We start from the raw sequence: 13,431 nt of genomic DNA, 5'->3' as shown, positions 1-13,431 counted from the left end.
AGCTTCCTATGGGACAGTCCTCTGACTGCTGGGCAGATGCTCAGCTGTGCTTTGATTTGGGGCGATACTTTGGACGTAACTGAAGTTGCCTGGTCTCTTGAGGCTGAGGGTAGACTATGTCTCAGTAGGTCTGTTTCAGCGTTGTGTGATTTAATTTGTTTTTTTGGGGCTAGGAAGTGAAAATGCTTTTGGGAAACTTCGCTGTTCATTGCTGTCCGTTGTAGTAACTATCGCTGTCTTTATGCTGGTGAGGTGCCCTTTAGGCAATGGAATTATGAAGGGTCCTGTGCTGTTTGTCACCTTTGTGTTCGTTAATGCAGTGCTTATGACGCAGAAAAGAGCAATTTTCTCCCCCCCAATAAAATTTTTTAAATATAATGTTTATGAGCCAGGGTCACGAGTAGGAACCTCACCTTACTCGCAGCCTGTGTACTGAGATCCCCGTTGCATGTGTCCCTCCAGGTCCCCAGGAAGCCGCCGGCCGTGCAGGCACGTTGCGGCATCCCAGCTGCCGGCACTGGGGAAAGGAGAGGGAAACCTTTGCGAGCTCTGTGCGGGTGCGATGTGCAAACAAAGTGGTAGGATGCCTGAGGAGAAGGGTTGCTGCGTACAGGGATGTGATGGCAGAACGGCACTGCAGAAACCGGTAGCCTCAGCAGGAATATTGCCTGTGGTCCTGGAGACCTTCTCTTGTCCTTGGGAGACATCAGCTACCCTAGGCATTTTTCAGAGATGTTCCCTATATGACAGAATAAGCAAATGGGTGACGGAATGACTAGGGGATTCTCCTGGAAGGTTTCACCTCCTCATTCTGCCTGGGAAAGTATTTCTCCAGCAAGATCTGCCCAGGGCCAGTGCAAGAAACTGCACAGGAGTAGCTTGCAGCAGGTAATAACGTGGGTCCTCCACGCCTGCATGTACTAGATCGTTAGCTTTTGGCATATTTGTAGTCCCTAATCCCTCTTCCACGCACCCAGGCACGGTGCTTTCCTGGGGTGAAAGCACTCCTATCTCGCTGCCCACAGACACAAGCTCCCTTGGTGACTCCTGGAGCAGAGAACTATTTCTGCTATGGGGCCCCGACACATCTTCTTGCTGCCTGGCTTTATCTGACAGACGTAGCCCATGAAGCTGTCCTCTTATCGTTACTTACACACTGCTTGTGGGTGTTTGTATACATTTGTTTTTAATTTACTGGCTTCTGCTTGTGGGACCTGGCCTCGCAAACAGACCCCGAACTGGAGACACTGGGAAGATGACCAGGAACTCTCCCTGCAGCAACAAGGTTTAATGTTGTTTTACTTTTATCTTGTCCAACAGTTTAAGCCATCCTATTTTACAAAAAGGTTAATATTTAAAGAGGACTTATCCCTGGACCCAGCGGTATTTCCAGCGAAACGCATTGTAGTCCAGAAATCTTTCACAGTTGGACAATAAATGTGTAATCCCTTCCCAGATCTCACACACCCTGTCCCTGCGGAGCTCTTTCTTTATTTCCCACGGGGCGGTTAAGCATGAATCTGTCACGAGTCACCCACTGTGCCCTGGCTCATGCAGCACCGTGCTGACCCGCGGAAAACAGGCAGCTCCTGGTGAGAGGGCAGGGAACTTTCTCAGGTGCTACGAAGCCCTGTAAAACTCTGAGGTATGCAAGCGGTGAAATTACAGCTTGTGCGACTTGCTCCTTAGTGGTGACTCATATCAGCAGGGGGAAAAGTAACCTGATCGAACCAGTTCCCAAGAAAAAAACACTGTTGGAAGTGAACAGTAGCCAAAAGAAACTACCTGAAAAAACAGTCAACTTAGGGCGAAATGTTTCCTTTGATGGGGTTCCTCCCACTTTCCAGTAGCCTTAACCTGCTGCGAAAAGAAAGCAAGCGGCACGAAGGTGTGCAGAACTGTGAAAAGCAATTTCTTTGCAGTTGAGGAGGAGATGGGTGCTGTGATGAGCGGTGTTCAGGGATGCCGCGATCTGCCTGGCCCCTCTCTTGGCAGGATGGAGAGGATTCCTTATCAATTGAAGCCAACCGGTGTCCAGCCGGGGTGGGGGTCCTGCTTCTTCCCCCTGCGCCAGCGCTTGCTGTGAGCAGCTACAAACGCCCTTCACAGTTCAGAGCAGCAGGAAGGATCCTATTCCCGTGCTCCTGCTCCATAAGGCACTGCTGCCGTGTATAAGCGCAGGGAGACCCTCCGCAGCTGTGAGATGGTGGTGTACGCGTAGGTCTCAGCATACAGCAGTAGATCTGACACTGTCCGGTTGAAGGTAAGAGCTACCTTCTCCTCAGCCCACTTGGAGGGCTCCACTCTTCAGCTGGACGTGGTTTTGAGTGCAAAGACACTTAGTGCCCCTGCCCAAAGAAGGGCAAGAGGTTTTACTTTGCTTTAACAGATCCCAGGTCACCCCAGTAAAATGGGAATCTGGCAAAATACTCGCAGGTAGATCAGCGGTGGCACAAGTTCACCTACACCTGTGGTCTGCGTGGGAGCGTCTGTCCGTGATCCGTGGCTGATGGTTGCGATAATCTCTCTTTGAACTACATTATGTTCTAGCCCACAGATGTTGCAATCTTTAAATTTTGCTAAATCGGGTTTATGCTGCAGAAGTGCAGCAGGAGAGGCGGTGACCACTGAGAGCAAGTGCCAGCACGCTGACGGGGCAGCGCGTGGGTGCTCTCCACCCTGCGCACTGGTGCTCCTGGTTTGCACGGGGGCAAACGCATGCCGGCAAACCCACAGCAGAGCAGGGAAACGAGGGTCCTAAAGGGTATCAAGCACCCCTGGCTTTTGCACATGTGTCTCTGCCCTTTTCAGGGCTGATTTGCAATTTTCTAGGTATTGTCAGCTGCTGCAGGCAAGAGCTGGATGTGTCCTGCACACGGTTGGCGTGTGTGTGCACAGCACAGCTCCAGGAGCGCTTAGTCCCTTCCTGCCTCCGCTCGAGCTCTTCTAGCTTTCTCTTCTCGGCCAGGAGTCCCTTACGATAACGTCACCGTAACACTTGGCTTCGGCTCTTGGTTCAGTGCAGCACAAAGCCCGTCTGCAAACTTCTCACGAGTCAGCAGATGTTCTGCATTTGGTGTGGAAATGTGTAACCCCCAGTTAAAGAGAATTCCTATGATTAATGATTAATGCTGCTGTCTGAATAATTGCCTCATTCAGCCAGCTTTTTGTCTGGCTTTGCAAGAAAATGAGCCTGGAAAGTGTGGACCTGGGATGAGTCTCCCTGTTTTCTCCCAGTTCTACTAATCTCCTAATTCTGTAGTATCACATCTATGGAATCACAGTTCTTCTAAAAGGAAGAAAAACATATTTCAGACAACAAATAACTGACAAGTTTGCACGGTGCTTGTGTGTACACAGTCTCCAATGTCTGTCCCAGAGCCCAGCCCCTGAGATCTGTACTGTGCCTCTACAAACCCAGTGGCTGAGGAATGTACCAAGAGAACACGCATTGTTATATACATTGAAATATCTAAAGTTTCAGGGGTAGATTATCTGAGCTGATAACCACACACCTAATATCAAATTTCTATACGCACTTTCTGGATAAATGCTCCCTTTCAGCCAACTCGGTGATAAGGTTTCCTATGTATATGTGCGTGCACATAAGGGGATGTTGTTTTAAGACCTGCTTGAATAATTCTGTTTCCTTCATGTTTCTTTTTGTGGAAAATATTGACCTTTCAATGGAAATTCAAATACTAATTATCTAGGCTTAAAAATGAAATATTTATATTTTCAGCCAATATTTTGTCTTTCAGGAGTTCTTGCTTAGAAAGCATCAACATTTTCCCCAGTTAGTGTTTTCTATTTAGACAAAAGACATTTTGACAAAAAGCAATCTGGTACTCCAGGAAGGTAACGTGCCAAATTTGATGCCAATCTTTTTCTGAAAGCATCCAAAACTGATCCAAGGAACTACTGTCTACAGAAATCTGACCTCCACAGGCCAAAACTTGTTTTGAACCCTCGTAAAGAACCAACTGATGAGACGGATGCATTAAGCACCGCAGGGAGAGGCCAGCACAGCTCTTGCAGAGCCAAGCCATGCCCCAGGAGTCGGTGAGCAAAAAGGATTTGGAGACCTGGTTAAGATGCTGCAGACGCCTCATGCTATTGAGTGGCCAGATGCTTTTCAGGCATATGACATTAAATTTTACTGGCTGAAAGCATCATATAGGAGGCAAAATCGCCAAGCACGGCTAGCAAGTAGGTGTTTACCATTCAGGAAGGAGCTTAGGCTTTGATGGTGATCGGGAAGGCATGTTAGGAATTGCTGGAAAAGGGTTTGAGATCATAACAGAAAACCTCTGAGTGCCTGGTGCACTGCTGTCGCTTGTGGTTCTGGCCCCCAGTTCAAAGGGTTTAAAAGAAATTACTGAGGGGGGTGAAAAGGAGCAAGTTGCATAAAAAGAGAAACTAAACAGAGCCGCACTCCTGGTTCGGAGAAAGCGAGGACTGGTGAGGAGCGGCTGATAGAGGCACAGGAAAATCATGAGTGTTATTGAGGAAGGGAATAGGGGATATTGATTCGTTGTTTGCCAAAATACATAAAGTGCTGCTATCTCCCGAAATGATGAGGCAGTGAGATTTCAGCAACGCAAGCAGAGTTCTCCTTCAGCAGGGCAAAGCTGTGCAAGATACGCTCTTTATCTCTGGATTTACAACTTTGAGAGTTTATAACCTAGTAAAATCCTGCCTTTTACTTTCATAAAGCAAATCCTGTCACCACTTGCCTAGTCAGAGAAGAGGAGACTCTGCTTTTCCAGTTCCTCCGTACGAACGGCTGCAGAGTAAACAGGAGCCTTATCGGAGAGTTGCCGGGGTGAAGGATTGCGGCATCAGGCCCAGCGGAAATATTTGCTCTGCTCCTCACCTGCAGCCCCAGGCGGGCTCAGCCCGGGCAGAGAAGTCACTCCTGTTCATCCAGGCGTTGCCCCCGCTGCTGACTGTCAATCTCTTCTTTGCACGCGACCGGACTGAATATTAACTATTGCTAAAAGTTTTATGACCAAACCTGGGATCGGAGACGTTGCTCTTCAGTGACTTGAATAATTTTCGTTTTAATTATCTTGCGAAAGGGCCTTTTCCAGGCTAAAGGACTGAGAATTGCTGTCGGCGCGGGTACCTGTGCTCACCGCCCCGGGCCCCCTGGGTCCGGCGGCCCCCCCGGTCCCGTCCCCCCCCCCCCCCCGCGGCGGGGGCGCGCCTGTGCGGCGCCGCGCTGCGCCTTTAAGCGCCGGTGCGTGATGTCAGCGCGGGTCGGCGACGCTCGGAGCCGGGCGGCGGCACCGGGACCGGGACCGGGACCGGGACCCCGGGGCCTCCCCGGACCGCACCGCACCGCGCCGGCATGGGCAGCAGCAGCCTGCAGCTGCAGGACTTCGTCGCCGGCTGGGTAGGCGGTGAGTGACCGCGGCTGCGGGGAGGGGGGGCGGGAGGAACGGAGGGGAGCTGCGTTTTCCTCCGTGGCACCGGTGGGCCGAGGTCACTTCGGTTTCGCTCGCAAGCGGGGGTTGATGCCGCTTGGGCGGCAGGACGCGCCGCGTTGCAACAGCGGCAGCATCTCCGGTGCTGAGCCCCCCCGGAGCCGCTGCCCCCCGCGCTCCCAGCGCTGCCGGCGGCGGGGGGCTCCGTCGGTCGGGCCGTTTGCTGCAAGCACCGGGCGAACAGGTAGCAGTAGTACCGAGGGGGGGGAAAAAATGCAAACGGTAAATTTAAAGTTGCCGTTGTGTTTAGCTGCTGAAGCGCAGCCGGTGCTGGGACGGGATGCGTGAGCGGGGAGGACGGGCAGGGCAGAGATGGGAAGCTATGGACAGCGCTAGCTGTGCGCAGGGTGTCAACGCGCCCGCCGAGCCGGGAACCGGCCGGGAGGTGCGAGGCGGCTCACAGCCCCTGACCCCTCCAGGCGAGGTTAATATGCTCACTTAATCTAAAAAACCCAGAAGCTCTGCCAAGAGGTTGTGCGGGGAGCTGATTTTCTGACTTTGGCAACGTGCAGCGGCTGCGCGGGGCGTAATCGCTCCGTCCGCCCTCTGCTCTGCCGTGCGTGCCCGCGAGCGGGGCGGCACATCTGGGCAAAGAGCCAGCGGCGGCACATCTGGGCAAGCAAAGAGCCAGCGGCGGCACATCTGGGCAAGCAAAGAGCCAGCGGCGCTTCCCACCTGTCCTGGGTCCAACCCGAACCTCACCAGCCGAGAGGGTAAAAGTTGGCATGAGTTTATCCGAGCTCAAGGGAAATGGGAGTCGCTGATGGGCAAGGAATAGGCCACCCCCTCTGCAAGCTGGGACGCCTTCGGCGCAAGCAGTTGAGAGAGTCCAGGGCAGCATTTGGGAGAGGCAGCGCAGTGCGTTTTCTCCCTAAATTTGTCTATTGTCAGAGAAAGGACTAGGAATTGGGAGTCGCTTTGGTCTCTGGCCGCAGCACGGCGGTTCTTAGGGCCGTCTCTCCTCCTGCCACGTAACTCGTTGCTGCTTGTCCTGGCGCAAAAGCTGCTTCGGCCTTTCGTGTAATGCTCTGCTTCCCCCCCCCAGGAGCGGCGAGCGTCCTTGTGGGCCACCCCCTGGACACAGTCAAGGTAAAACACCCTGCTCCAAAGCACCATTCGAAGACGCGCAGACGGGGAATTACCTCCCTCCGGGTGCTGCTGCAAGCGAGCGTCACGGTCCCCGTCACCGCCAAGGTGGATTTAGCCTAGCTAGAGACGTTTCCGCAGCCTGCGCTCTGCCTGTCTCTGATGCTGATTGCAAAGCGGAAACTAGGACTGTCTGGTCTCTATGAGTTCCCCTGGTCAGGATTAGTGCTGAAAATTAAAACTGGCCCTCACGTAACGCCCAATTTACTGAAAAGTTCTGCCAGCATCGTACTGAACTTTGCCACGAGCAAGTATTCAAAGGGCAGAGGGGGAACTGTTTGTTTTTGCTACAGGCGTATTTTTAAGCGTTTTCCTTATGTTGGCAATGCGGTAAGGGCAGAGTGCAGAAATTGTTATCCCCGGGCTATGAGAGGCAATATTTGCTATTTCTGCAAGAGAAACATGCCTCGGAAGGAAGGATTTGCAGTTAAAGGAAGATATTTGCCAGCAGGTTCCTAGTGTAGACGTTAACACATCCGGACCCAAATGAGCTGACAGTCTTTGCTGATAGAGATGCAAAGGAAGATGCTCCTCTTCCTCCTTTCCCCTTTTCTGGGTGTGATAGTCATCTCGGGCCACCTTTCGCGGCTCCTGGGTGCCCTCCTGCGCCCATGGACTCTGACCTCGAGGTCCAGCCCTGCTGCTGGGCCACCAGCTGTGGCAGATCCACGGGTCGATCGATGTACAGGCAGACAGCGTTGCTCGGCGGCTTTCTGCACGGCTGCCGAGGGGAGCAGCCCGGGGAGCGGCGAGGGTGCTCAAATGCCATTCAAAAACCCACCAGAGCGTGTGAAAACTCTCAATGTGTTGCCGGTGGTTTCTGTTTGTGGGGAGCATGCCAAGCTCGCTTAAACGCGTGGCTGCTCCGGTACCTAAGGTCCTTTCTCGCTGGCGAGGGGGAAGGTTGCTCCGATGCCAGCGCTGGGGCCGGGCACGGGCAGCGACGCGGGGACAGGGCGCGGGCTGGGTGCACCCCGCGTTGCCTAGGACCTGCTAAAGTCAGCTAACGGCTCCATTGTCAGGATTGTGGGAGTTTGGCAAAAGCTGACAGAGGATCCTCTGGGAATGGCCGAGGCTGTGGATGCCAGGAAACCGGGAGCCCATCTATCAGCGCTCAGAAAGACGAGTGTCAGCCCGACCCCTCTGTTGCGCTTGGCTCTGGGCATTGCCTGGGAATATCAAGTAGGCAGATTTGTTATCTTTCCAAACGTAGGGGAAGGGAAGTGGAAAGGAGGGCAGGCGACTGTTTACAAATACTATTTAGTATTTGTAGCATCCAGGGGAGGAGGGTTTGCCACCTGGAGAAGGAAGGTGGGCCAAAGGAAAGGTGAGATGGAGCAGGTCGTGTCCTCAGCTCCGCGGTTCCCATCGCACAAATCTCTTCCGCCAGCAGGTCGTTGCAATTTCCACGAAATTCAAGCAGCGGTTTTTCCACAGCCTTGCAAAACTCTGAATACTTTTGCATTTACTGACTTTTCATCCTCCACGTTGCGTTCATTTTCCCAGCGTTTTGTGCACTCCCTGGGCATCGCTGCTTTTCCCAGCTTCCAAGCGAAGGCCAAGACGAAAGGCAAGCGCGCTTGCGGAGTCTGCCCGGGAGAAAGGCCCGCTGCCCGCGGAGGGTCGCGTGGGGCGTCGAGCACCCGCTGGCTTGGCCCGTCGTGGCCTCTCCCGACCCTGCATTGAGGCTGCTCGTGCTGGGAGCAGGAGCCTGCATTTGGGGCAGGCACTGAAATTCGGGGTGCTGCGATCCCGGGAAGGCCCAGCCGAGGGGATGCTCTCGGGGGGGTGGGGGGGCGTTTGGACCCGGTAAAGCTCGGGGGCGACCGTGCTGGGTGCTGGCAGCATCTGCTTGCCTCAGGTGCTTTCTGCCCTTTTCTGCCGGCTGAGAAGCCGTGCAGACTGTCCCAATCCTTGCATTTCTGCCAGCAAACACAAAGGTAATATTAAAGTGTGAGAACGCTGCTCCGGGTGCAGCATCGGTGCCTCTTTTGGAAGGAAACTGAGGCAGCGGGCAGACGAGCGCCTTAGCTTTCCCTAGCAGGTGATTTGCTTTTTTTTCCCCCCTTTTCTCCTAGAAACAAGCCTCCCTACGCCCTGTCCCAGCTCTGCGCCGCAGCGGCTGCTCTTGCACCTCCCAGCCAAGGGCAGCTGCTGGAAATGGAGGCGTCTGGCTTTGCAGGGAGGCTGAGGTACCGAGACGGGTTGTCCCCTTAGCTGGCGGGGACAGCACTCATGGTGACCTGACAGCCCTAGTGCACTAACTGAAATATATATATGTGTATATATATATATTTTTTTCCATCAGGAAAATTCTCATTCGTATACATTATATATATATATGTATATATCTATAAAAAGACAATTTTCCTGCTGGAAATCCCTGCTGGAGTCGGCTTTGCTGGTACCGTGAGCAGGGAATTGAGCACTGCATGCTAACACCAACTGCTTGGCCAAAGAGCAAGTCTGCAAGGAGCAGTCTGGGAGGACCCTCGGCTGCCTTTGGTTACTCCTAAAAAGTATTAACTTGAACTCTATGTACCTGGTTACCGTGTAAAAGGAAAAAAAACAAGCCCAGCGGAAGCGAGAGGGAGCCCTCCGTGCTGGGGGGGCAAATGAAGCCAGGAGCGAGGGCAGAGCCGCGTGCCGCGGCCCCGCTGCCAGGGCATTCCCCATGGGCGAGAAAATGGCAAAAAAAAGCAGCTTTTTGAATTGTGGGCCAAAAAAAAGCAGCTTTCCAAATGCAGGGACCAGATAGCGAGAAATGAGGCACTGGGATGCAGGTGCTCGTTGGCCAAAGGCCGTGCTGGGGACAGCTGTGCGCTGCCTCTGCGAGGCTGAGCCCAGTGGTCTGGTCTCCTTAAACCTGCCGTTTTCTGTCCGCGAGTCTCCCTGGGCAGCCAAGGCCGAGGGCACTCGTCGCTCCGGGGTCCGAGCCGTGGCCGGCACCTGGAAAATGGGTCCCGCCAGCGCACGTGCTGGGTGCTGCCTTAAAAAACCCAGCTGTGGCCTCAGCATCTGGAGATCAATGACTTGGTCAAGCCACGGGTGGGTTTGTCTCTTGTGAGGACAAAGCAGGGTGGCCTGGGCTGCTCCGTCCCTGTTTTTTGGGAATGATGGAAGAAGGAACAGCTGATGTGAAGGCAAGAAATGGAGAAGGGGGTGTGGGAAGGGGGGACCTGGATGGGATGAATGATGCATGTATGTGTCTGCGTGTGTGAGAAGGGGAAGGTATGTGGAATAATACGGCCTTTGTCGTGATTTACAGGCTGTTTCCTACAGCTGCCGTGGGTATTTTTAGGAGGCGCATAAGCGCTGCTTTCCAGAGAAATTTTCTTTGTTTGGAACTGTTGAAATGTTTCGAGTGAGGAGGGGAATATTGCGGAGATGCAGCCTCAATGTCTTGGCTCCGTTTGGTATTTATATCCCTTAAAATCCCTTTAGGATCAGAAGAGATCTCTTTTTTTTTTTTTTTTTTTTTTTGGCCCCGAATTTTATCCCTGTTACTGTGCCTGATTTTTCACATCTTTGACGAACTGAACGGAGACTCTGCTCCGTGTAAGCAGCTTGTGGAGGGCGCTGTGCGGGGCCAGGGCGCCGTGTCGGGACTTGCACCCGGTTGCCAGCTGTGGAGTCCAGATGTTGCCGGAGGCTCCGGACTCCCGAGGCTCTGCTTAGCCCAGCTTCTGGCAAAGTTCAAGTGGGGCGGATACATAGATGTCTTGTTTTATTGCTCTGTTTTCTTCACGACTGAGCAAGGATTCACTGTCAAAGCAAAGTACCCGCTGTTTACAGAGCATGAGCTGGGCTGCAAGCATGTGATTTTAATTGCGTTTCATCAATGTATTTTACAGACTCGTTTGCAAGCTGGACAAGGGTATGGAAACACACTAAACTGTGTTCTCACCGTGTACAGAAATGAATCTGTAAGTACTTTATTTTACTTAAAACATGCTGGTGAAAAATGAAAATATATACATAGAAATTACTGGCACTGGCAGTGGGAGATGCACAAGGAGCGGTGCAGCTGGTGCAGCTGCATCCAGAGCCCAGAGAAGGACAGAGCCGGCAAATGCCCATGGCTTTTTCCCTTTCTAACCTGAAGGAAGGACACAGAGAAAAGACAGATCCTTGTCATGGAGCAATATCTGACCGTGTCTCCCCCGGAGCCGGGGTGTTACATCCACCTTGGCTCAGCATGTCACGGATGCTGAAAGTTTGCATGGGCAATCAGAGAAACTCATGGGAGAAAAATCCACCGAGGGCTAGTAAACACAGAAATACCACCCCTAGCGCAGGCAGAGCGAGTCATAAATCACAGGAGGCCACAGAAATGCTTTTCCTCGTCTTAAATTTTCCTTTAGGCACCCGTTATTGGTCAGCGGGCTGCAGTCTCTTCCTAAAATACCTGCTGGCCAAGCTCTCTACTGGAGGCATTTTGCTGACTTTGGTGATTCCAGGGAAGAAGTTGGCCAGAAGAAGGCTTTTTAGATATTTTCTGGCGCTCTGGAAAAGTTCCTGTACTCTGCATCATCTTTACAAGTCATTAAAAGCATGACTTAATTGTCATTTGCTCAGCACGTGCTCCAAGAAGCATCTGCTGTTCGGATCCGCGCTGCTGGCCTGATGGACAAGCCGGCTTCGCCTCGCTCCGTGCTGCTCCCCTCTGCTCCGCAGGCAGCGTTCCCGGGGCTTCGCTGGGATGCTGACGCTCGTGGCCCGTTAACCCGCGGAGGGGATCAGAGTAATCGAAATGTGGAAATGGGAATGAGGGAAAGATCCAGTGCTCAGTAGCTCATACCGCATAAAAGCCAGTTCCCAGTTCCTTGGGGGAGCAGGTGAAGGCAGATGCTCAGGGATGGCTGCAGCCCCTCGGCCAAGCCAAAAAACCCCATTTTCCTCCCCGATTCCCTCCCCTAACGCTCGCTGTGCTCCGCTGCCAGGTGGCCGGCTTCTTCAAGGGCATGGCTTTCCCCCTGGCCAGCATCGCCGTCTACAGCTCGGTGGTGTTCGGCGTCTTCAGCAACACGCAGCGGCTGCTGAGCCAGCTCCGCTACGGGGACGCCGCCCGGGCCCCCGCGCTCCCCGACATGGCCCTGGCCAGCGCCGTGGCGGGCTTCGTCTCCGTCGGCATCGGCACTCCCGTCGACCTCGTCAAGATAAGGCTGCAGATGCAAACACAGCCGTCCCTCCAAGGTAGGGAGGCGGGAGGGGTTTATCCCCCTCTTCTCTTGCGGTCCTGCGTGTTGGTGGTGGCACCAAGAGGACGCGAACACCTCCTTGGGCGCATGGCCGGGTCGGAGCCCTGCTGAGCTCGGGGGCGGGTTCCTTACAAGATTTTGATGTGATTTTTGCTGTGTTGGCGATGCTGCAGCCCCGGCGGGGCGGCTCCTCCCGACATTTCCGTTTGGGTCAACAGTGTGGAAATCGCGGGGCTTTGCCCCGGCTGCGGGCTGTTTGCTCAGCCGGGCTCCGAGGCGAATGACCGGCGGGCTGCCGGGCGCGCGGGGCCTCCCCAGCACCCGGGGTCTGTGCTCGGAGCCAGGCTGGGCTCGGCCCTGGGGCTAGAAGTCATTTGCACGGTATTGCAACGCCGGCGATGCTGAACTCTGTTCGAGCTGAGCTCGGTCAAGGGCTTCAGCAGCCCTTCGGAGCTGAGCTTTCTCCTGCAACATCTCCAGCACCCTGGATTAAGCAGCAGCACGACCACAGTACGCAGCAGCAGTACTCTCCATGCCTCAGCTGGTTTTCTAGGTCCTGCAACGTGTATAGGAAAAGCATATCAGAGTGGCCGTGGTCCCTCGTGAGCCCCCTCCCTTCCACCTTGGTCAGATCTCTGTTGAATTTTGCTCTGGGCCAAAGGCTGGTGAGAGAAGCCAGCACTGAAACACGCTGCAAAATGCAAAGAAAAAAGTCCCGAGCGGTCCGGAGAAAACGGCGACCTTGACAAGGGATCCCTTTAGCTCCTTTGCCCCAAGCAGCAGCGTGACTTCTGGCGGCTTTGGGTCCCCGTCTACCTTTGCAGGCTTTCAGGCTCTGACGCGTTATATCAGAGACGGGCAACCTCTGGGGGCAGAAGGGACGTCAGGGACCACCTTTATATCAAAGTTTACACGAGATTGAGCTGTGCAAAAAAAACCCTGCTGTTATTCCATCCTGCTCTGTTCCAAAGCAAAAATTTTAAAAATACACGTCTGAAAAATGCTTGCGTGGGGGGGCCGGTGACCCCCCCAGCGCAGACAAGCCGGGTCACGGGGGGCTGCCGGGGGACAGCCCATGGCCCTGCAGGAGCTGCAGCCCAAAGAGCCGCTGGCACCCGGGACGGCTGCTGCAGAGGACCGCAGAGCGGTGGTATTTTGTCTGTTTTTAAAAGCCTCTGAGCACCGCCGTCTTCCAAGGCTGATGGTCAGACCCCAAACGGCATCAAGGTGCCTGCAGACAGGCAGCTTGGCTCCAGGTGAAGTTAAAACCCATGGGAACCGGGCAGGTAAACCGCTTTGGAAACCTCACTAGGCACGTGCCTCGCTGGCAGCCTGTAAGGTGTCTTAGGAAATCTGTCCTGAGGTGTCTAAGCTTCTTTTAAAAATGGGACAAAGTCCCCTTATGTATTTCTAAAACCTTTTTTCCCCACGCCGGCTATTGATTGCAGTAAAAAAAAACAGGATGGCAGAGATTTCTGTCTGTTCTACGGTGGGGTTTTTTGTTTGTTTGCTTTTAAAGGAATTCTGTAGTTTATACAGATATTATAACAGTTGTCTCTCTCTCTCTCTCTCTCTCTCTCTCTCTCTCTCTCTCT

General features: G+C 53.7%; 1 protein-coding gene across 11 annotated transcripts in view; it reads left to right on the top strand.

Annotated features, from left to right (window-relative positions):
* Positions 1-1,970: 1,970 nt before the first annotated feature.
* The window catches only part of SLC25A48 (solute carrier family 25 member 48), a 29,902-nt gene continuing 18,441 nt past the window's right edge, over positions 1,971-13,431 (top strand). For 2 of the 11 annotated variants that reach the window (XM_064521098.1, XM_026118268.2), the window contains exons 1-3: positions 6,692-7,817; positions 10,490-10,561; positions 11,579-11,831. In XM_064521098.1, coding sequence (XP_064377168.1) covers positions 7,701-7,817; positions 10,490-10,561; positions 11,579-11,831 — 442 coding nt within the window. In that variant the 5' untranslated portion in view covers positions 6,692-7,700. The other 9 variants (XM_064521101.1, XM_064521099.1, XM_026118269.2 and 6 more) reach the window with 9 other exon arrangements.

Source organism: Dromaius novaehollandiae, chromosome 15 (assembly GCF_036370855.1).
Source record: "Dromaius novaehollandiae isolate bDroNov1 chromosome 15, bDroNov1.hap1, whole genome shotgun sequence".
NCBI lineage: Eukaryota > Metazoa > Chordata > Aves > Casuariiformes > Dromaiidae > Dromaius > Dromaius novaehollandiae.
This window is presented reverse-complemented; position numbering and strand designations above follow the sequence as displayed.